The sequence below is a fragment of the Cololabis saira genome, chromosome 19 (assembly GCF_033807715.1).
Source record: "Cololabis saira isolate AMF1-May2022 chromosome 19, fColSai1.1, whole genome shotgun sequence".
NCBI classification, from domain to species: domain Eukaryota; kingdom Metazoa; phylum Chordata; class Actinopteri; order Beloniformes; family Belonidae; genus Cololabis; species Cololabis saira.
The window spans coordinates 35,446,213-35,467,522 of record NC_084605.1 but is presented as its reverse complement, the minus strand read 5'-3'; the positions used below and the strand labels follow the sequence as shown (position 1 = coordinate 35,467,522).

The 21,310-nt window shown below is 42.4% G+C and overlaps 1 protein-coding gene across 1 annotated transcript in view; it reads left to right on the top strand.

Moving 5' to 3' along the window:
- The window catches only part of LOC133419473 (protocadherin-15-like), a 447,680-nt gene extending 428,849 nt beyond the window's left edge, over window positions 1–18,831 (top strand). The window contains exons 39-40 of the mRNA XM_061708668.1: window positions 6,400–6,529; window positions 17,933–18,831. Coding sequence (XP_061564652.1) covers window positions 6,400–6,529; window positions 17,933–18,700 — 898 coding nt within the window. The 3' untranslated portion in view covers window positions 18,701–18,831. The remainder of the gene's footprint in view (window positions 1–6,399; window positions 6,530–17,932) is intronic.
- The last annotated feature ends 2,479 nt before the right edge of the window (window positions 18,832–21,310 follow it).

Below are 21,310 nucleotides of genomic sequence, written 5' to 3'. Positions count from 1 at the left end.
CTGATAAAATACTTTTAGGTTCCATGTGTCAGGTCAACTTTAGCAGTGATAACTTGAAATGATCCTTCTCTTTATGAGTTCTACGCATCTGATTTCACTGTCTGGAGAGTTTGGACCACTCTTCCCTACGTTACTTCAGCATGTTGAGGTTTGTCAGCATTTATATATGAACAGCTTAACTTTAGCTCTTTCTACGTCACTACAATGGATTTGAAAACAATTCAGATCTTTTTCTTGTGTGCTGTTGCATGATTCATACTACTGTAGCGCTGCAGCTATCGAATATTTTTGTGATCGATTATTCTATCAAATATTCCATCGATTAATTGAGTAATTGGATAAAACTTACTTTTGCTTAATTAAAGCCCAATTATAAATATGCAATAGAAAACAAGACAGAGCCTTTAATAAAAACACAATTTTTTTTCTTTTATGAGAATAATTAACATTTATTTACATATTATGCAAACTAGTAAACTGTTTGTTAAATTTTCCAATAAAAATACATTATTTAAAACGTAATATTTCCTGAGACATTAAGAAAAACGTATCAAAAAGTATCAAAAATAAAAAATATTCGTAAACACTGCTTTTAAATTGTGCAACTTCACATTCAGAACCAACACGTTTGAGCAGAAATGCTTGGCTGTGGACCGGGGAAGAGTCTTACACCATGTGGACCAAGGCCTTCATTTTTAATTTAAAATGATCCCACAGCTTCGGCGTCTTCTGTCTCTTCCTCTTGTTTATTTTGCTTTGCTGGGTTTTCTCATTGTCACTGTTGTCAGTCCCGGGCCGGCGTCTGTGCAGCTAAACTGTTAACACACGTGGCGAAAAGTCTTCTTCCCCTTTATAAGGGACACGTGTGTGTTAGCACGTTGTGTCACATTAAAAAGAATCCGTGCGAAACGTGAAGTTTAAATTATTTTTTTATTTAAACGAGGTTTCGAGGCAGAGGAAGTTCCTCGATCATGTTTTGAGATGGAGTTACTCGAGGAATCATTGCAGCCCTAACTCATACCCTCATATATTGTACTTTGCTATGCAGAGGAGTTCATGGTTGTTTCAGTGGCAGCTCTGTGTTCCTGTACGCGCTAAACAAGCCCAAGCCATCAACCTTCCACCACCGTGCTTGACAGATGGCCTAAAGGCCATAATGATTTGGTTCAAAAGTTAAAAGTATATAATGTACCCCTACTACTACGTTAGATAATATCTAACGTATGAAACGTACAACAATGAGCAGAAACGTACACATGTGACATGGCAGTTTGTTCATTGGTGCTTCAGAAAGATGATTCAAAAACTAAAGGAGTGAATTTAATGAAACATGGTGCAAAGCTCAACCCAGGTAAGCCATAGACATTCACATCATCTAAAAATGATCTTGTCAATTGCATCTAGCAGTAATTTCCACCGGTACAGAATGTACCATTCACAATAGTTGAGCTTTATGTGCAGGAATACCCAATGGTGACTATTCAAAACAACCAAGGAGGCTGCAGAATTATGAATTATGAGACTTTGTAACAGCAATATATCCTATTTTTTTATCATGGCAATGACTTTAACCATGGCCCCCTTTACTAATATTATTCCAAATGCAGTTGTCACTGAGATAAGAAGAGTCAAGAGCTGTTGCAGTGCCTCATAAAAGGCACTTGTGGATGTATTTGATATTTCTTCTCAGGCAGCTTTGAATGTCCTTTATTTACCAAAAGTGATACACTGAGGTATTATTAAAGAAGTTAAAAGGAGGCCAGCTCCAATATCTTTTATATCTTACGTTTGACCTTTAACAGGTGAGAGGCAAGAGTGTGGACCTCACTGTGAGTACTTTATATATCTAGGCCTCATGTTGCCTGCACAGACGCTGCGTTGACATCCAGCTGACAGCAAAAGCAACACACTCTGGACAATAAGACCCCCCCTCGCATCCGCCTCACACCCCTGTTGACCCTCATGAGTGCACTTCAAATTGTTTGATGTTAAAGGAAGTAGAAATACATGATATAATTTACAATACATTGCACACTTTATTTTTTTTTATGAATAAGTGTGCCGCAGAATTCCCAGCAGCGTGCGTGTTATTCTGCAGACTGGATGCCATCTGTGAAGCATCGTGTAATTTAAGCTTCCCTCAACCCAGAACCTGATTTGATACATCCCAACAAACGTCACCAAAACAAAAACTGCACGGGTAGAAGATGTTCTCACGCATAAACTCTTTCTCACACGTAACATTTTCATTACAGAGCCTCTGAGAGATTGTATGAGTGAATGAACATGCTCTCTCTCTCTTTGACACACACGTAGAGCTAATTCTCTCCGCATGGATTTGCGGCGCTGTAGCAGCTAATCACGCAGCCAGCCATGGAGTCAGACAATAGGACAGATGCCGGTGGCTTAGAGCGACATCCGCAAACTCGTGTCTGACTCCATACGCCTACAGGACCTGCAAATTACACTTTGTAAGAATTACATCTTATCAGTTTATTTGTTTCTGTAAATGGAAGGTGCAGATAATCTCTGCCCCCAAATACTAAACCCCTTCCTCAATCATTTGCCTCTTAGAAACAGACACAAGGTGTTACAGCGTTTACTTCTGTTACTATATAAATGGATCTAGATGCAATCTGCAACCATCTTTGGCAAACTTTTGACCTTCCCTTTAATCCGTCTCCAAAAAGAGATAAGACAGAAATTGTTTTTTTGTGCTTGTGAGGCTGTTTCCATCTGCACCGGCACAATCCTGGGTTCATGCAGATGCAGAAACAAACTATTGAGTAATCCAAGTTCCTGTCTCATCGACACGTCACGATGGAGCAGTGAGGGATCAGATCTTGGTATTCCTAAAGTATTTGGTAATCGGTTGATACGGGGATGGGATAGTGGGTTTGCTCCTGTCATCCGTTGCCTTTGTGATGAACTTGGTTGTAATGGTCGTTGGTTTCCTCGCAGCTAAAGCCCATTAGATCTGCATGTAGCATCATATCAAAGAGCTATGTACTGCTGTCTTTGTGGAGGAAAGCACATAAATTGCTCTCCAGTGGTTGAATACAGACTTATCACGGGTTTGTTTTACAGCTATAGCTATGAACCTAGTCTTCATCTGTACAGCTCATCTCAGCACGAGCCAGGAAACGGGCAAACTGAAAGCATACTGCCTGGTTCTACAAGGTTTTTCTACAAGTGTCAAAGTTTGCATTTCTGTGGGCCAAACCATTGGCAGAATGGTTGAGTTGAGTTATACTTTAATGTCCACTAGGGAAATTTGTTTTAGGCATCAAATACATGCATAGCGTATAAACACACATACAATCAACACTTACAGACAGCAACAGATATCAGACTCAATACCACAGTAAGATTAGTGAGAAACCAAGCAGCAGTGAACGACATTGCACACACCCTAGGCAAAAATTGCATCTATCCCGGAACCTCATTTCATTACATTTCATTATTGGTACAGTATGAAAAAAGCAAGAACAAATAATAAAAACAAGCTATTTCCTCATGAGCAGCATGGTAGTAAAGATATAAAAACAAGGACTGACTACTACTGGATCAGTCAGCAGCTTAGTTACAGCAGATCAGATCTGCTCCTGTCCCCTACCTGTCCTGGTGGGGACGCCGCCCTCCAAAGGGAGGACAGGTAGTTTATTTAATAAGAACAGGGAGGTGGGGAGAAAAGAGAGCTTGTAACGATTGCTCTTACATTTACTTGCTCTGAACCGTTTCCTGGACGGCAGGAGCTCGTACTCAGAATGTAAGATATGGGAGGTTTGGAAGGAACTACTACCCTCTCCTCATAGATAGTCTGAAGATGTGGATAGCTGCTGTGCCCGATTATCTTCATTGCCACTTTGATTAAGCTGTTGATTTTGTTCTTGAGCTGAACAGAAAGTGTGCCATACCAAGCTGCCATACTGTACCTAGTTAGACTGCCAAGTACAGCATTATAGAATGTCATCATGATTGTGGAGCTTTACTCCAAACTCTGAAGAAACTCCATGCTAGTTTGCTGCATAAGTAACCAACATGTATGTTCCATTTCAGCAAGTTATCTATTTTGACTCCCAAGTACTTATAAGAGTTTACCTGCTCGATGGTTCACCCCCCAATAGCTACAGGTACGTGGTCAGTGACTTTTTTGGGGTCAAAGATCATTTCCTTAGTCTTAAGAGTATTTAAGATCAAGTGGTTACTCTCACACCAGTCCACAAAAGATGTGATCTCTTGGAGATACACAGAAGGGCTGTCATCGGCACAAAACAGACTCAGGATAATTGTATCATCTGAGAATTTTATGAGCCTGTTTTTAGAATGACTGCTTCTGCAGTCATTAGTGTACGCCGTGAAGAGGAGGGGGAAACACACACCCCCATACTACTAAACTTAGTGCATGAAAAGGAGCCATTTACCATAACCTGTTGTGGCCTCTTAGTTAAAAGTGAGTGGAACCATTTGATCATGTAAGGGTTGACATGTAGATTTAGCAACTTCTGAGTAAGCAGGTGAGGACTAAGAACTAAGGACAGAACTAAGGTCAGCAAAAACAACCCGAGCATAAGCTCTCAAGATGCTTGTTGATAAGATGTGTAAGACTTACAATGGCATCTTCAGTGCTGCGCCATGCCCTATAAGCAAACTGACAGGGGTCCCAGTGCAGTGCCACCTGGTCTTTCAGAAAGTGTGACTCTCTCAAAACATTTTATCACAATACTAGTGAGAGCAATTGGTCTAAAGCAGGGGTGTTCAAAGTCGGTCTTCGAGGGCCGGTGTCCTGCATGTTTTAGATGTGTCCCTTTTTTATCAAACCGTGATACAAGGAGCTGTGTCATCAACAGAACTATCCAGACTTTGATGACAAGGTGGTGACGACCGTTAATTAGAATCAGGTGTGTTGATGCAGGGAAACCACTAAAACATGCAGGACTGCGGCCCTCGAGGACCGACTTTGGACACCCCTGGTCAAAAGTCTCTGTGAGAAGTTGGACATGGGACTTTAGGAATGGGGATTATCGTAGACTTCTTCACTAGGTCAGGGACAATGTGACAGTCAATCGATCTCTGAAAAAGGAGACACAGAGCATTCACTGTTGTGATTCATCTGGTGCTTTAATCCACCCCAGCTGGTTGCATCATACAAATGTTTGGGCCCCGGCTTTTTTGCGGGGAAACAAATGACATCTGAAACGCTGATTAAACACCAAGTTTGGCCAGAAACATGCCCGAAGCCCAGCTCTGTGCAGCTTGAGTCAGATATGCGGCTTCAAAAAAAAAAAACACTGATCCTGAGATCCTGGAAAGTTTAACATGCATGAGATGATTCTTAGGTCATTACTTCCCTCTAGTGGTGATATGGATAGAGGAGAAATGAGGGGAAAGAGGAATAAAGGGATGTGGGGCGGGGGTGATTTGAAAGAGAGGAAAAAAGGTCACTGAAGCCAATAGAAAATTTGATTGTGTTGGCTGCACTTCAGTTTAAGACTGCAGGTTAGGAACTGAAATCCCATAATCAAGGTTTAGTGGAGGGTTAAGATTCACTAGATTAGTTTGCAGAGGTCGCACCACAAGATTTATGAATGTGACAATTCTGTATTACCTGGCCTTTCTGCTCAGACTCCTCCATTTTTTCACTGATTCCTTCTCCCTTCTCTCCATTTTTCTGTCCTCTACCTCCCTGTTCTCTTACCCTCGCCCATCTGTCACCCATGTGCCCCTTCCATTTGTTCATTACTTGGCTCCTTAATGTAATGGGAGAGCGACTTCTCTCACTGGGCGGAGTAATTACAAAAGGCTACTTCTCTGTGTAACTCTGGACTCGCGGCAGATTGGTTACTTTAATCACTCCGGGACATATTGTTTTGAGGAAACCAATCATGATGATCCTTTTTCTTCTGACCGACGAATCGTCTGAGATGCTGGCTGAAGGGCACGGGGCCCAAGTTGTGATACACAACAGCACAACAGTTTTCTTGGCTGGCGGAGTGGAGCAGAGCACCCGGCAACAGACAACAGGGACAGACAAAAGGGGGGGAAAATCGATTCCGCTCTTTTCTGCAAACAAAACATACCCTGGCAGCAAAACGCTCCTTTTGTGATTGAGGCAGCTTTGTTTAGGCAAGTCATTAGACGCTGCTTATCATTGAGCCGGACCGCGTTGTTGCACTATGCGTTATTGCTTGGATAAGTGGCTGTGGAGAAGGAAGTGCACAGTTTTGTTAGTCAGCAGCTTTCTCTCCTGTCTGATTGGCTGAGGGACACAATCAATGTCTCACGGAGCAATGATGATAACTTAAAAAAGGTAATAGCTATAACTCTGTGCTGCCTGTTACAGGTTATTGCTATGCTGCAATGTCCTCTTTCATTTCCTCCTTCCTTGTCTCTGTGCAGATATGAACTTCCTCAGTACGGCAGTCGCAGGAAGCTGATCTCCCCCACCGGCCTGTACGATGAGTACGGAGAAGTCGTGGTCGATGACGACGGCAGCTACTATTACAGCCCTCAGGACTCTGATGGAGAGGTAAGCTCAGGAAAACACTGGGTAGAAGGTTGTGTAGAAGTGTAGAAGGTTTCTTGTACAGTGGCCAGAAAAACTATGTGAACCCCTTAAAAGCTGTTGGTTGTTTTCATTCATGCATCTGATCTTCATCTAAGTCAGTAGATGACAAATATGACGTGTTAGAGCTGATAACACGGAAACAAATATAAATTAAAGCTGCAAGCAGCGATGAACGGGCCCTCGCACTCACGGCCACCGCCCCCCATAAGCATATCAGAAATGACACCACCCACGACTCGATGTCAAACCATTCAAAAGATATAGCAGAAAAAAGGGACAACCAATCAGAAGAAGGGGCGGGGCTAATTCAGGCTAAAGAAGCTCAAGGACTCAATACAGAATCTGATGATACCACCCACGACTCTCTATGTCAAACCATTCAAAAGTTATAGCAGAAAATCGGGACAACCAATCCGAAGAAGGGGCGGGGCTAATTTGCACCAATTATGGTTAAGGACTCAATACCGAGTCCCATGACACCACCCACGACTCTTTATGTCAAACCATTCAAAAGTTATGGCAGAGAAAAGTATTCTAGGGGGCGCTGTTGAGCCGTTAGGCCACGCCCATTAATGCAAACCATGAAATATCAAATTTATCCCCAAGCCTGGCTTGCATGCAAAATTTGTTGACTTTTGGAGAACTATCAAATATGGACCAATCAGATGAAGGGGGGCACGCTTTTTGGCGTCTAGCGTCGCCACGGTAACACTTTTGAAAGAGAAAAGTAATGCGCGTAGTCGCAAGATGAAGACGCACATTTTGATGTATAACACACCTGGGTGCACGTTACGGTTCGGGCCGTATTAATTGCCGAAAGAATGGCATAAATTGCATCAAAATTACACAATTAATTCAAAATGGCCGACTTCCTGTTCGGTTTTGGCCATGGCGCCAAGAGACTTTTCTTTAAGTTGCGACATGATACAGGTGTGTACCGATTTTCGTGCATGTACGTCAAACCGTATTGTGGGGCTTGAGGCACAAAGTTTTCCGGGGGGCGCTGTTGAGCCGTTAGGCCACGCCCATTAATACAAACCATGAAATATCAAATTTATCGCCAGGCCTGGCTTGCATGCAAAATTTGGTGACTTTTGGGGAACTATCAAATATGGACCAATCAGATGAAGGGGGGGGTGCGCTTTTTGGCGTCTAGTGTCGCCACGGTAACACTTTTGAAAGAGAAAAGTAATGCGTGTAGTCGCAGGATGGAGACGCACATTTTGATGTATAACACACCTGGGTGCACGTTACGGTTCGGGCCGTATTAATTCTCGAAGGAATGGCTCATATTGCTCCAAAATAACGCGATTAATTCAGAATGTTCAAAATGGCCGACTTCCTGTTCGGTTTCGGCCATGGCGCCAAGAGACTTTTCTTTAAGTAAAGACATGATAAAGAAGTGTACCGATTTTCGTTCATGTACGTCAAACCGTATTATGGGGCTTGAGGCGCAAAGTTTTTTCTGTCTGAACCAACCAGATGAAGGGTGGGCGCGCTTTTGGGCGTCTAGCGTCGCCACGGTAACGCTTTTGAAAGACAAAAGTAATGCGTGTTGTCGCAGGATGGAGACGCACATTTTGATGTATAACACACCTGGGTGCACGTTACGGTTCGGGCCGTATTAACTGCCGAAGGAATGGCATAAATTGCGCCAAAGTGACACGATTAATTCAAAATGGCTGACTTCCTGTTCGGTTTCGGCCATGTCGCCAAGAGACTTTTCTTTAAGTTGTGTACTGATACAGGTGTGTAGCGATTTCCGTGCATGTACGTCAAACCGTATCGTGGGGCTTGAGGCACAAAGTTTTCAAGGGGGCGCTGTTGAGCCATTTTGCCACGCCCATTAATGTAAACCATTAAATATCAAATTTTTCGCCAGGCCTGACTTGCATGCAAAATTTGGTGACTTTTTGGGCACGTTTAGGGGGGCAAAAAGGCCCTCCTTTCGTCAGAAGAAAGAAAGAAAGAAAAATTCCTACAGATACAATAGGGCCTTCGCACTGAAGGTGCTCGGGCCCTAATGATCCCATCTTGATCGAAACACCCATTAACCCTTGTACTGTCTTCGGGTCAAAATTACCTAATTCTCCTATCCTTCTTTCCTCCTGCTCTCTCCTTCCTTCTCCCTTCCTCTTTCCTTCCTTCCTTCCTTCCTTCCTTCCTTCCTTCCTTCCTTCCTTCCTTCCTTCCTTCCTTCCTTCCTTCCTTCCTTCCTTCCTTCCTCCCTCCCTCCCTCCCTCCCTCCCTTCCTCCCTTCCTTCTTTTCTCCCTTCCTTCCTTCTTTCCTCCTGCTCTCTCCTTCCTTCTTCCCTTCATCTTTTCTCCCTTCCTTCCTTCCTTCTTTCCTCCCTCCCTTCCTCCTGCTCTCTCCTTCCTTCTTCCCTTCCTCTTTTCTCCCTTCCTTCTTTCCTTGTTTCTCCCTTCCTTCTCCCTTCCTTCCTTCTTTCCTTCCTTCCTTCCTCCTGCTCTCTCCTTCCTTCTTCCCGTCCTCTTTTCTACCTTCCTTCTTTCCTTGTGTTCTCCCTTCCTTCTCCCTTCCTTCCTTACTTCCTTCCTTTTTCCCTTCCTTCCTTCTTTCTTCCTGCTCTCTCCTTCCTTCTTCCCTTCCTCTTTTCTCCCTTCCTTCTTTCCTTGTTTTCTCCCTTCCTTCCTTCCTTCCTTCCTTCCTTCCTTCCTTCCTTCCTCTTTCCTTCCTTCCTTCCTTCCTTCCTTCCTTCCTTCCTTCCTTCCTTCCTTCCTTCCTTCCTTCCTTCCTTCCTTCCTTCCTTCCTTCCTTCCTTCCTTCCTTCCTTCCTTCCTTCCTTCCTTCCTTCCTTCCTTCCTTCCTTCCTTCCTTCCTTCCTTCCTTCCTTCCTTCCTTCCTTCCTTCCTTCCTTCCTTCCTTCCTTCCTTCCTTCCTTCCTCCCTTCTTCTTCCTCCTTCCTTGACCCGAAGACAACACAAGGGTTAAACAATAACAAATCTGCACAAAGCAGCCAGTGACGTGTTGGAGTAAATAGTTGGTAAAGCCTCCGTAGCTCTTTAGCTCGAGCCCAAACCATAGTGCTCCCTCCACTGTACTTCACCATTGGGACGATGTTTTGATGTTGGTGCAGCGGTTTTATTTATTTTATTTTATTTTGCGGCATGTACACTGTTGAGCAGTCATTGAGCATTCTGCACTGTGCCTTTGGCGTCATCGTAGTTTAACTGTGGCTCGATGGATGAACTTTGAAATGACTTTATCTAGTCTTGATCACATGTCAAAGATCACGTCTTTGTGAGGCCTGGTCTACATCAGCAGGTGCTTCTTGTGAACAGCCAACTCCAAATGTTTAAGTGCCTTTCATCAATCGACGAAGGTCTTAGTAGATCTTTCATTTACTGAACTCCAGATGTGCAAACTTTAACCTTTAATGGGTGTGTTCTGAAGGTGAGTAGATGGATGTTTTTGAAAGAATCTGCATCTGTGCTTTTAGGCGCACATTCATTAATATTAACATATTAATATTAATTATTCAATGTTTCAGAAGATTTGAAGTCTGTGAAGGCTCTGCGTTGCCAGCAGCTGTGTTTATGACAGTGATGCTTTTTTGAAATATAAACGTTTAGTTTTAGTTTATTTATTTAGCAATATAAGACAAATTGAACAATAAATGTAAAAACATTGAAATAACATGCAAGGAACAGAAGAAGCCTGGTGAATCCTGGTGAATCCTTTCCATATATGAATAAAAAACAAAACAAAAGCTACACAAGGGGGAGTAAAAAAACAAAAAAACTAAAGAAAATGTAACTCAGATTAAATAATAAACACTACAAAGATGAAACGATAAGAACGTTCTTTAAATGTTTTTTTTAAATATTGGCAAGGATGGTGATGATTTAAGAGATTTATTGAGTGAATTCCACAAGTGAGGGCATCTGAAAGTGATGAAAGATTGATGTTTACATGTTCTACAAAACGGTAAATTAAAATCATCTTTGTGCCTTGTGGCATAAGAATGAATATCGGAATTAAAACAAAAGAAATTATGAAAAGAAGAAAGAAGATCTTTTATATAATTTTTAAATTTGAACATAAATAAATAACGTTTTATATGTATCACCACGACGACAGGTGAGGGGCCAGTTTCAAGGAAACAGATTAGCCCCACATCCCGCCCACCTCAAGCCTCGTCCTGCACCCGATCCTCCCTCAACAAACACCCCGGGGGCCCAGAGATCTGCAGGCGACAGGAAACAGGACGTCGGTTCAAGTAAACCTAAAGGCTGGAGTGCAGTGGCCAGGCTAAAGTCCGCGATGAGAATGAGTTCGCTCCTGTACCCTACGGACAAAACGTGTGGGCAGCCTCCTGCCATCCACCCGCCGTGGAACAAAGCAAGAGTTGGACCAGGGAAAGAGAGGACCAGGGTGGCAGGAAGAAAAGCAGACACAGCAGATCTGTGGTTTGTGAAACAGGAGGAAGGAAAAAGAGAAAACAAAAGAGGAGGTAGAGATGAAGCTAGTGAAAGAAGGGGAGAGAGGAGAGGAAGAGGTGACAAAGGCAACATGACAAGCAATGGGAGAAGAAATGCTGCTGGTGACGGAGAATATGTGAGGCCAGAGAGAAGGGGAGAGCTTCCTGGCTGCCTGTCCCCTGGCCGGCCCTGCAGTCTGGATAGTCCCATGATCATCAATGGGAATTATTTCCAAACATCCTTTGAGGCAAGCAAACCCTCTCCGGTGAAACAAAAACTGAGCGAGAGCCTCGGTCTTATCTCCGTGGCCAGAAGGCTCCAGGGACCTGCCAGGGTGGTAGATGCACAGTGGAACGATGATAAAAGCTGGGACAAAGGAGAAAACAGTGGGAAGATGTATGGCTCCATAGGAGATATGAGTGTTTCTGCATCAGTGTCAGCCAGAAACGGGCAGAGGAGTTGGGAGGTAGGAGGGGATAACAGTGATAGTGTGACGGAGCAAAGTGAATCGGAAACGGGAAACGACAGCAGAGAGTCTCCGTCAGAATTGAGTCCCTCTGACAGAAGCAGTCCGTCCTCCTCAGTCACAGCAGAAACAGACATGAATGAGTCTGACTCTGGAACAGACAGGGAAGGAGGAAGTCAGGACAGAGAGTCGGAGTCTGAGGAGGAGCAGGAGTCAGAGAGTGAGGATGAGTGGACAGAATCAGGCAGACGAACTTTAAGAGATGGTGGTAATAGCTCCGGGAGTGTCGACAAGTCTGGCAGTGAAAGCAGAAGCAGTCGGAGCAGCCACTCCAGCAACAACCCCGAGGACAGAAATGACAGCAGCGGCTCTAAAAGCTTTAGATATTCAACTTCTACAGCTTTTAGCTCCAGGCCCAAAACCTCTAGACACTCTTCTCATAAAAAAGACGGTGAGGAGAAGCAGGAGGAAGAGGAGAGGAACAATGCTGGGTCTGGAAGGTCCGGTCGCAACCAATCAAACACCAGCTCAGGCACGATGGGCACCTCAGACGATCTGTCGACTATCGTGGAGGACAGCGAGGAGGAGGAGGAGAGAACCAGCAGCCACAGATTCAAAGATCAAGATGATGAGGAAGTGGCGGAATTGGGAAATGAGTCTGCTGATTGAAATGCTGATGAGGCCCTCGCCCCCTCCTGAGATTAAAATCTTTGCCACTAAGTAAGCTCTAGCCTGGATTGGGTGTGCAGTAATTACCTGAGTGGAATCTATTACTGTAACCTGTCCTCCTTTTCTTCCCCGTTTGCTGTGATTTACATTCACAAGTGGTTAAAATGCTGGCATGTCCTCTGCTGTCCTCTCCGAGTGTTTCTTATCTGCTTTTCTTCTTAGTCATTCTTTTGCTGGTGTCTTTAATCCTCTTTTCCCCAAAGTCCTCTCACTTTTTCTTCCCTCTTGAAATGGCTGTCAGGATTACATCTGTACTTTTACTCTTGGGTTGACTTCTCAGCGGTTCCTGCTGACCTCTCTTTGTAGCGCTGACAGTCCCATCAACTTTCCCCCCCCATTTGTCATCTCTCTTTTTTTGTGTGTCATTCTCCCAGGATTAGTCAGCTCTTCCCGGACCTGTTATCTGCAGGAGAAAAGATGGTTTGGTTACAAAAAGAAAAAAACCCACATAATCCTTCTATACTATCAAGGTTACATAGTGTGTGGGAGTGATGTGCTGCATTGGCTCTCAGCCTTCAATGAGATATAATATCCAATATCCAATATATATCTTAAAATGCATTTCCTCAATTATTTTTATCCTTAAAGTAGTAAGCATCAGCTTTGGATTTCTTTTTTTTTTATATCTTTTTATTTCACAATAATTTTCACAATTCACATTTTCACATTCACGATTTCTATTCTACCCACATTCCTACCCTCTCCATAATTGCCCTAGGGAAGAAAAAAAATAAATAAATAAAAAAAAATCATACATTAAGGGAGAACAAAATTAAATAAATATATATAAAAAAAAAAAATTTTAAATAAAAAAAAATAATGGCAGCAACAGCGATATCAAACTATATATATATATATCCATACATACATACAAACATACATACATACATACATAGTTCAAGTTCGAAAATAGAGATACTCATTGGTCCCCTTTGGAAAAATTCTCCAGTTTTGAAAATAATGGAAACCAAAATTCTTGAGAAATATGACCACGGTTGTATTTTTCCAAAGTAAATTTTTTCCAATAGTAAAAAAACTGAAATTTGATTAAAAAAAAACTTGAAAGTTGGAGGGGAATCATCTTTCCAAAGTAAAAGTATGCATTTCTTAGCTAAGTATGTGATCATAATTAATATCTTGCTTTTTTCCGGTCTAACTGAAGATCCAGTGTGTCATTTAATAAATACAAATTGGAGCTTAACTCAAAATTCATTTCTAAAACTGATTGTGTGAAGGAATGAATTGATTTCCAGAAACTTATTAAAAGATCACATTCCCAAAACATATGCACAAATGTTCCATCGGTTCTTTTGCATCTTGGACATTTTGAAGAGATATCCTTTGAAATTTTGTGCATTGGATTGTGCTTTGGATTTCTGGTGAAAATCACAACATTAACGCCAGGGAACGTACTACTTTACCTTTTGACACTATTTTTTGTAGAACAAATATCTAATAAGGTAGACAGTGCAAAAAAAACTCCCATAAGTTACACTTGTGTTCACAGAACTTTTATAGTTAGAGTATAAGATATTTAGTCCCGTGGTCTGTGCTACTTAAAGTCTCTCTCTGTAGTAATACCACTTCTGGCCACATGGGGGCATTTAGCTCGGCTGTGTTGACAAAAGAGAGACTGACAGCATTTCTTCTGAGTTTGCCGCCCCCCTGTGGTCAGAAGTGATATTGATACTGAGCTTTAAAGTGCTCAACCTTTTGCTGTTAAAAACGGGAAAAAATTAGGGAGACTTTACTTTCAGGACAGTGTTTTATAGTCCTCACGAAAGTAATCAAAGGCTTTAACCTTCCTTGTTAGACTGTCTGTTACTGTGAGGTGAATAAAAGATTACACCTCCCCTGAATATTGTCAAGATACTTTCTTTCAATGCCTGAAGGAAGATGGCAGCTGTCTCACTTAAACCACGTTTTACTGCCGTTAAGAGTCTTTTAATCCTTCTTAGGGGATTTTTTTTTCAAAAAAGCTTCAGATCAATTGATAATATTAATGTAAGAAGTACAATGAGATCAGTTCTCAGATTTTTGGACCGTCTTTCCCAACAGCTTGTTGTAACCTGGAGAGTCTGTTTTCACCTGGACCCCTTAACTTTTCTAATGTTGATTGTCAATAAGCCATTTCCCCAACAAACGTTGTTTGTCTTGTTATCACGTCAGTGTTTCCAGTAACAGATGTTAACCCTGTGCTGTCTTTGGGTCAAAATGACCCAATTCTTCTATCCTTCTTTCCTCCTGCTCTCTCCTTCCTTCTTCCTTTCCTCTTTTCCTCCTTTTTTACCCTCCTTTACTCCTTTTTCTTCCTACCTCCCTTTTGTCATTCTTTCCTTTTCCTTCCTTCTTTCCTTATTTTCTCCATTCCTTCCTCCCTCCCTTCTTTCCTTTTCTCCCTTCTTTCCTTCCTTCCATCTTTTCTCCCTTCCTTACTCCCTTTCCTACTTCCTTCCTTCTTTCCTTCTTTCTCCCTTCCTTCCATCTTTTTCTCCCTTCCTTACTCCCTATCCTACTTCCTTCCTTCTTTCCTTTTTTTCTCCTTTCTCCCTTCCTTCCATCTTTTCTCCCTTCTTTCGTCCCTTCCATCTTTTCTCCCTTCCTTACTCCCTTTCCTACTTACTTCCTTGTTTCCTTCATTCCTTCTTTTCTCCTTTCTTCCTCACTTCCTTCTTTCCTTCCTTCCATCTTTTTTCCCTTCCTTACTCCCTTTCCTCCTTTCCTCCTTTCTTCCTTCCTTTCTTCCTTCCTTCCTTCCTTCCTTCCTTCCTTCCTTCCTTCCTTCCTTCCTTCCTTCCTTCCTTCCTTCCTTCCTTCCTTCCTTCCTTCCTTCCTTCCTTCCTTCCTTCCTTCCTTCCTTCCTTCCTTCCTTCCTTCCTTCCTTCCTTCCTTCCTTCCTCTCTCCCTTCACCCTCCCTTGACCCAGAGACAGCACAAGGTTAAGACTTGAGCTCCATGAAACTGCACAAACAGCGTAATGTTTGAAATCCGTCCTTGGGTCAGAACTAGCAATCACGTCACTTCCTCTGAATTTGACGTCGGGTTTAAGAGCCGGAGAATAAACTCTGTGAGATGAGTCCTGCTCTCCGGCCTGAACTCAGACGCTGCAGTTATTCAGGTCACGTAAAAACCCTCTGAAGTGCTAATCAGTATTCTCTTTGTTTTGGCCAGTGTCCCCGCACTTCTCTGAGTGTTGATTTCCAACACTGTACGTCAGAATGTGATTTTTACAGTGTTTTATCTTCATCAAAATTCATGCAGAGTTCCTATCAACTGTGTTTACTGCGTACGCAGTAAACGCATCAGCGTGCCAGCGCTGCTGACTCATCAAAGTGATGACATAACTGGGAAATTGTGCATTACTGAATTACAAAAAAAAAAAAAAAAAAAAGATATGGGGAAACGTTGAGAGAATTTTTCCCCCAAAACACTAAGAAAATATGTTTTCGTAAGAGGACTTGTGAACGACATTTTTTCAGTCGTGGTTCTAAAATATTCACACAGCTTTAAACTGTCTACCGTTAAGCACAGAAATGCATAATCAGGGATTTAAAACTCACTTGAGTCTCCGTTGGAAATGAATGTCCAGGAATGATTGAATAATGAGCTCCGCTGGCACACATTCTCTGGGGCTAGGATGTTTGATAAAAGCTAAGTGATATCAGCCAGTTATCTCTGCACCTATTGCTTTTTAAATTTATAGTATACCTAGTGATTACTGTAAATACACAAAAAAGTTATCATGATGGACATTATGTATTCCAATGCTATATACAGGACTGTCTCAGAAAATTAGAATACTCTGATTTTCTGTAATGCAATTACAAAAACAGAAATGTCATACATTCTGGATTCATTACAAATCAACTGAAATATTGCAAGCCTTTTATTATTTTAATATTGCTGATCATGGCTTACAGCTTAAGAAAACTCAAATATCCTATCTCAAAAAATTAGAATATTCTGGGAATCTTAATCTTAAACTGTAAGCCATAATCAGCAATATTAAAATAATAAAAGGCTTGCAATATTTCAGTTGATTTGTAATGAATCCAGAATGTATGACATTTTAGTTTTTTTTAAATTGCATTACAGAAAATAAAGAACTTTATCACAATTTTCTAATTTTCTGAGACAGTCCTGTATAGCTGTAATGGAGTATTGTAGTACTGGTGCCTCAATAATGACGAGTCCAAAATGTATCTTACAAAAACGTGTTTTTTCAAAGAAAAAATATCTCAACTCAGCAAAATTAGTTTTATTATCCACTTCAAAAATATGCATTGTTAATAATAATCCGTCTGCTCGTGCACTCAGAGTTGCACGGCATTGACAGCGTACTAAAGAAGTGATTGCAGTAATACTGAGCTCCTTCCCCTCTGTGTGAAGCAGGTGCAGCAGCGTGTGAATGCACAGCTGGAGAGGGCGGCAGGATAAAGAGCACGGCTCCTCTGCATTTTTATACTTCAGTCTCTGTGTGAAAATGGGTAATGATAGCTTTCTGCGAGCATCTTCTTTGACAAGTTATCCCAGCAAACTGGTCCAGACTGCGGAGCCGTGCTTTTTCCTTTTTGCAAGCATCCTATTTAAGTCATAAGCTTAAGTATGCTTCACTATGAAGGGCTGCAAAAGTATTCACTGACACATCTGGTGTCATTTTCTCTCTATTTCAGCTTTCATTCTCTTGCTTTCATGGGGTGAGGAACAGAGTTATTATCGTTCACGAAAACAAACGAAATAACGAAAACTAAAATTGGAAAAACAATTTAGTTAACTGAACTAAATAAAAACGAAAATTAAAAGACAAAAATGATAACTAACTGAAACTATATTGCGTGTTTAGAAAACTAACTAAAACTAACTGAAATGATAGATATACAGTCAGTCCGGAAAGTATTCAGAACGCTTCACTTTTCCCACATTCTTTTATGTTACAGCCCTATTGATAATAGGAATTTTTTTTTTTCTCAGAATTCTACACAAAATACCCCATAATGACAACATGAAATAAGTTTTATGATTTTTGTAAATTTATAAAAATAAAAAACTATAAATATCACCTGTGCAGAAGTATTCAGAACGTTTGCCATGAAGCTCAAAATGGAGCTCTGGTTCATTCTGTTTCCACTGATCTCTCTCAAGTTGTTTCTACAGCTTAATGGGAGTCCACCTGTGGTGAATTCAGTTGATTGGACTTGATTTGGAAAGACACACACCTGTCTATATAAGCTCTCACAGTTGGCAGTGCATGTTGCAACACAAACCAAACATGAAGTCAAAAGAATTGTCTTCAGACCTCCGAATCAGGATTGTTTCGAGGCACAAATCTGTAATTTCCTCCGTTTTCATCCCTGTCAATATAAACCTCTTGGTATGATCAATTTATTTCGCTCTGGCCGTTTATCTCCAACTGGCAGCTGCAGCACCTGAACGCCTCACGGTCCGTGACGTCAAAACTAAAACTAAAACTAATAAAAACTAAACTAAAACTAAGCATTTTTGAAAATATAAAAACTAATAAAAACTAGCAAACCCACACTAAAAACGAATTAAAACTAACTGAATTGAAGGAGAAAAAGTCAAAACGAAATAAAACTAAACTAAAATGAAAAATTCTAAACTATTATAACCGTGGTGAGGAAGTCACACTTGATTTAAAGTCACAGATTGACTCCTGCAATGCCGGTGTTTTAATGCCATGTGACTTTTTCTTGTGTGTTTCTCAGCAGGGCAGCAGAAAGCGCCGGATCAAGTTGATGCTGGACCGGGAATACGAGACCAGCTCCACCGGCGAGGACAGCGTGCCGGAGCCGCAGCGAGGTCGGGCGTCCACCACCCAGAACAGCCAGGTGAACGTCAACGGGAGCATCTACGTGGCCCAGAACGGCTCCATCATCCGGACCAGACGGTCCGTGAACCCCATGGGTCCGGCACACGCCCCCGTCACCAACAACAACCTCAAACTCAGCTCTCCCGTCTTCAGCTCCCGGCTGGCCAAGCACTTTAAAAAACTGGACAAAATGGCGGCCACGCTGGAGGAGCGTGTGCCGCTGAGCAGCCCGACCAGCACCGCGGACCGGTGCAACACCCTGCGCTCCTTCCAGAGCTCCAGGACGGGCCCGGCTCCCACGGCCACCTCCTCCTTCCCTCACACTGACAGCATTAAAACGCTCCACGTGTTGAACACGCGACAATCCAGCGTGTCGTTGGGGTCGACCAGCACCAGCAACACGGGCCCCGAAAGCGTCCCGTCTAAACCCAACGGGCCCGAAGCGCCGCACGGCTCCGCGGACGAGCCCCAGAGCTCCGTCGGGAGAGAGGAACTGAACGAGGCCGAGACGGAGTCGAATGTAGACGGAAACACGGACAATGAGGACGACGGCGTCGGCGTGAAGGAGTCGCTGGAGTGTCCGAGTGACAGGACGCAGTCGGACGAGGAGGAGTTGTGGATGGGCCCGTGGAACAGCCTTCACATACCCATGACCAAACTCTGACTGCCCCCCCGGTGCCACCGTGCTCCCTCCTTAATGCCAAGGTCAAAATGTCAGGCCTTTATTACTGTTTATTGGTTATGACCAGTACTCGAGTTGTAAAAAACAATCAGGGGGGATGGTGGATTTTATCATATGGGGACAGATAATTTGTGCTGATTACAAATAATATAATATATTACAAATAATAGCAGTGACCAAAACACCTGCAGAAATACTGCAAGAATGACATAGCAGCAGTTAAATGCAGCCTTCTGTAAGCTTTAAATATCCACTGGGCTTACATCAAATACATCAAAACACAACAATAAAAAACACTTTTCTGAACTTATCAATATGACTCTGTCCTTCACAGGATAAGTAACATGGATCACTGCAAAAACTCACAATCTTAACAAGAATATTTGTCTTATTTCTAGTTAAAATGTCTCATTTTAGTAAAAAAATTTCATTACACTTAAAACAAGACTCATCACTGGAAAAAACAACAATTTTCACCTGTTTCAAGTAGATTTTCACTTGAAATAAGTAGAAAAATCTGCACGTGGAACAAGATTTTATTGCTTGTAATGAGAAGATAAATCTTGTCCCACTGGCAGATTTTTCTACTTATTTCAAGTGAAAATTACTTGAAACAGGTGAAAATTGTCAAATAAGTTATTTTTCTGGTGTTATTTTTCTGGTGATGACTCTAAATGTTAAAATAGCAGTAAAACCACATTCATTGATGAAATGACATAAGGGATGGAAAGGGGGGATGGCAGTTTTACAGGGGGGATGATTTGGACCGTTTTTATTTCAGGGGGATCTCCCCTCATCCCCCCTCATCCCCCCTCAACTCGAGTACTGGTTATAAAAGTAATGGCAATGTTCAGGTCCAAATAACTAAAACTCACCTGATTGGCACTCTCGGCTAAAATAACTTCATTTATTGTCATTCAACTATAAGGACAGAGGACTTGGCATTTAATTTGTGACTTGCCAGTTTACTTATTAAAGTGTCTGTTTTGTAACGTCTCAGTATTTCAATCCGTGCATCTCGTCCCCCCCGCGGACCTGGAGCATCTTCAGATAACTGGACCGAGAGCGGGGACGGCTGCCTTCCACAACGAGGGGGGGGGGGGGGACGTGACGAGGAACCTTTTTATGGCCCTTTAAGCAGCGAGTGTCTGTATGGAACTGAGCTTGTTTCATTCAGTAATCATGGCCACCGGTGCAACTCATCCTGAATTTGCCTGGCACATTTCATTTGGCACATGAAGTCTTGTATTGTTCACACTTGGCCTTTTTATTCATGTCAAGTTGCTTGGCAGACTGAATCCAAATAAAGTTTCGTGTACTGAGAAGTGGAGTTGTGGTGCTGTGGACGGTGGGATGATGGTACTTTCCCTCTATTTTTGCTGAATGTTTGATAGATCATCGATGTCGCCCTCTTAACCTTCATTAAACGCAGGGATGGATTAAATGCAACTTAAAGGGGACCTATAATGGTATCTAATACCTATTTTAAACAGGCCTTGAATGTCTTAAAAACAAGCTTTTGATTGTTTTTGCTAAATAAATGAGAAATTCAGCCTCTGAGCCTTTATCTTCCCATTCTCTAACCTCATTATCTATGCAGGATTCTGAGTGGGCGGGGCTATGATAATGAGGCTCTGTGCTGATTGGCTGCCTGAATGACGCCATACACCGCTACGAAAAAATGGTGAAAGCTCCGGCCGGCGGAGTTAGTTGTGGGTGTGGTTTCACCAGACCCCCAGTCTCGCACTCAGAAGCCACGCCGATTTTCCCCAGTGTCCAACCGCGGTACTGCAACAAAAAATCCCATGGGGCCCAGAAAGCTTTTTTCCCATAGACCGCAATAGTAAAAGAGAAGCCTCTAAAACTGTTCACAGGAACCTCCAGCTGTAATCACCGGCAATTACTAATCTTTGTATTCTATATTTTTAAGTCATGGACTTTATATCCGTCAAAAATGTTTTATAACGGCCAGAAAAGTCAAAGAAAAGTATTTTTCTGGGCATGACGTCACGGCCGTGTCGGTGCCATGGATGTTGCCCCAGAGCATCATGGGAGGTGACTCAACTACGCATGCTCTATGGGCCCCATAACGCGGAAGTAAACCAGGAAGTCAGGAACTTTTTTCGGCGTATGCGCCAGGCGAGCAACTTACATTGAAATGAACGGCGGCCATTTTCCGGTCCGGTATCCAGTTAATATAATACATCCATGGGTTTCACACATCGGAGGCCAAACTATGTAAATCGCTCAGTCGTTACGTAACGACGGGAGCAGAATCTTATTGGCTCGTAGATCCACATCACACTGGACGGCTCATCCAGGCGGCTGTACAGACACTGCAGAATTTGGTTGCTTTCCCCTTCTCTGAGTTGGCAGGCTGAGGGGAGACCACTTTATATATGTTAAAGCAAGAAAAAACTATTTTTTCATAATAGGTCCCCTTTAAGTTTGCAAAAATAGCTGGGATGCCGTGTAAACGAAACCAGTATAGAAACTGGTTGATTTAATAGCAAACTGCAAAGAGATAACGTATTTCTGGACTATAAGCCGCACCTGCATACAAGCCGCATCCACTCTATTTAAAAAAAAAAA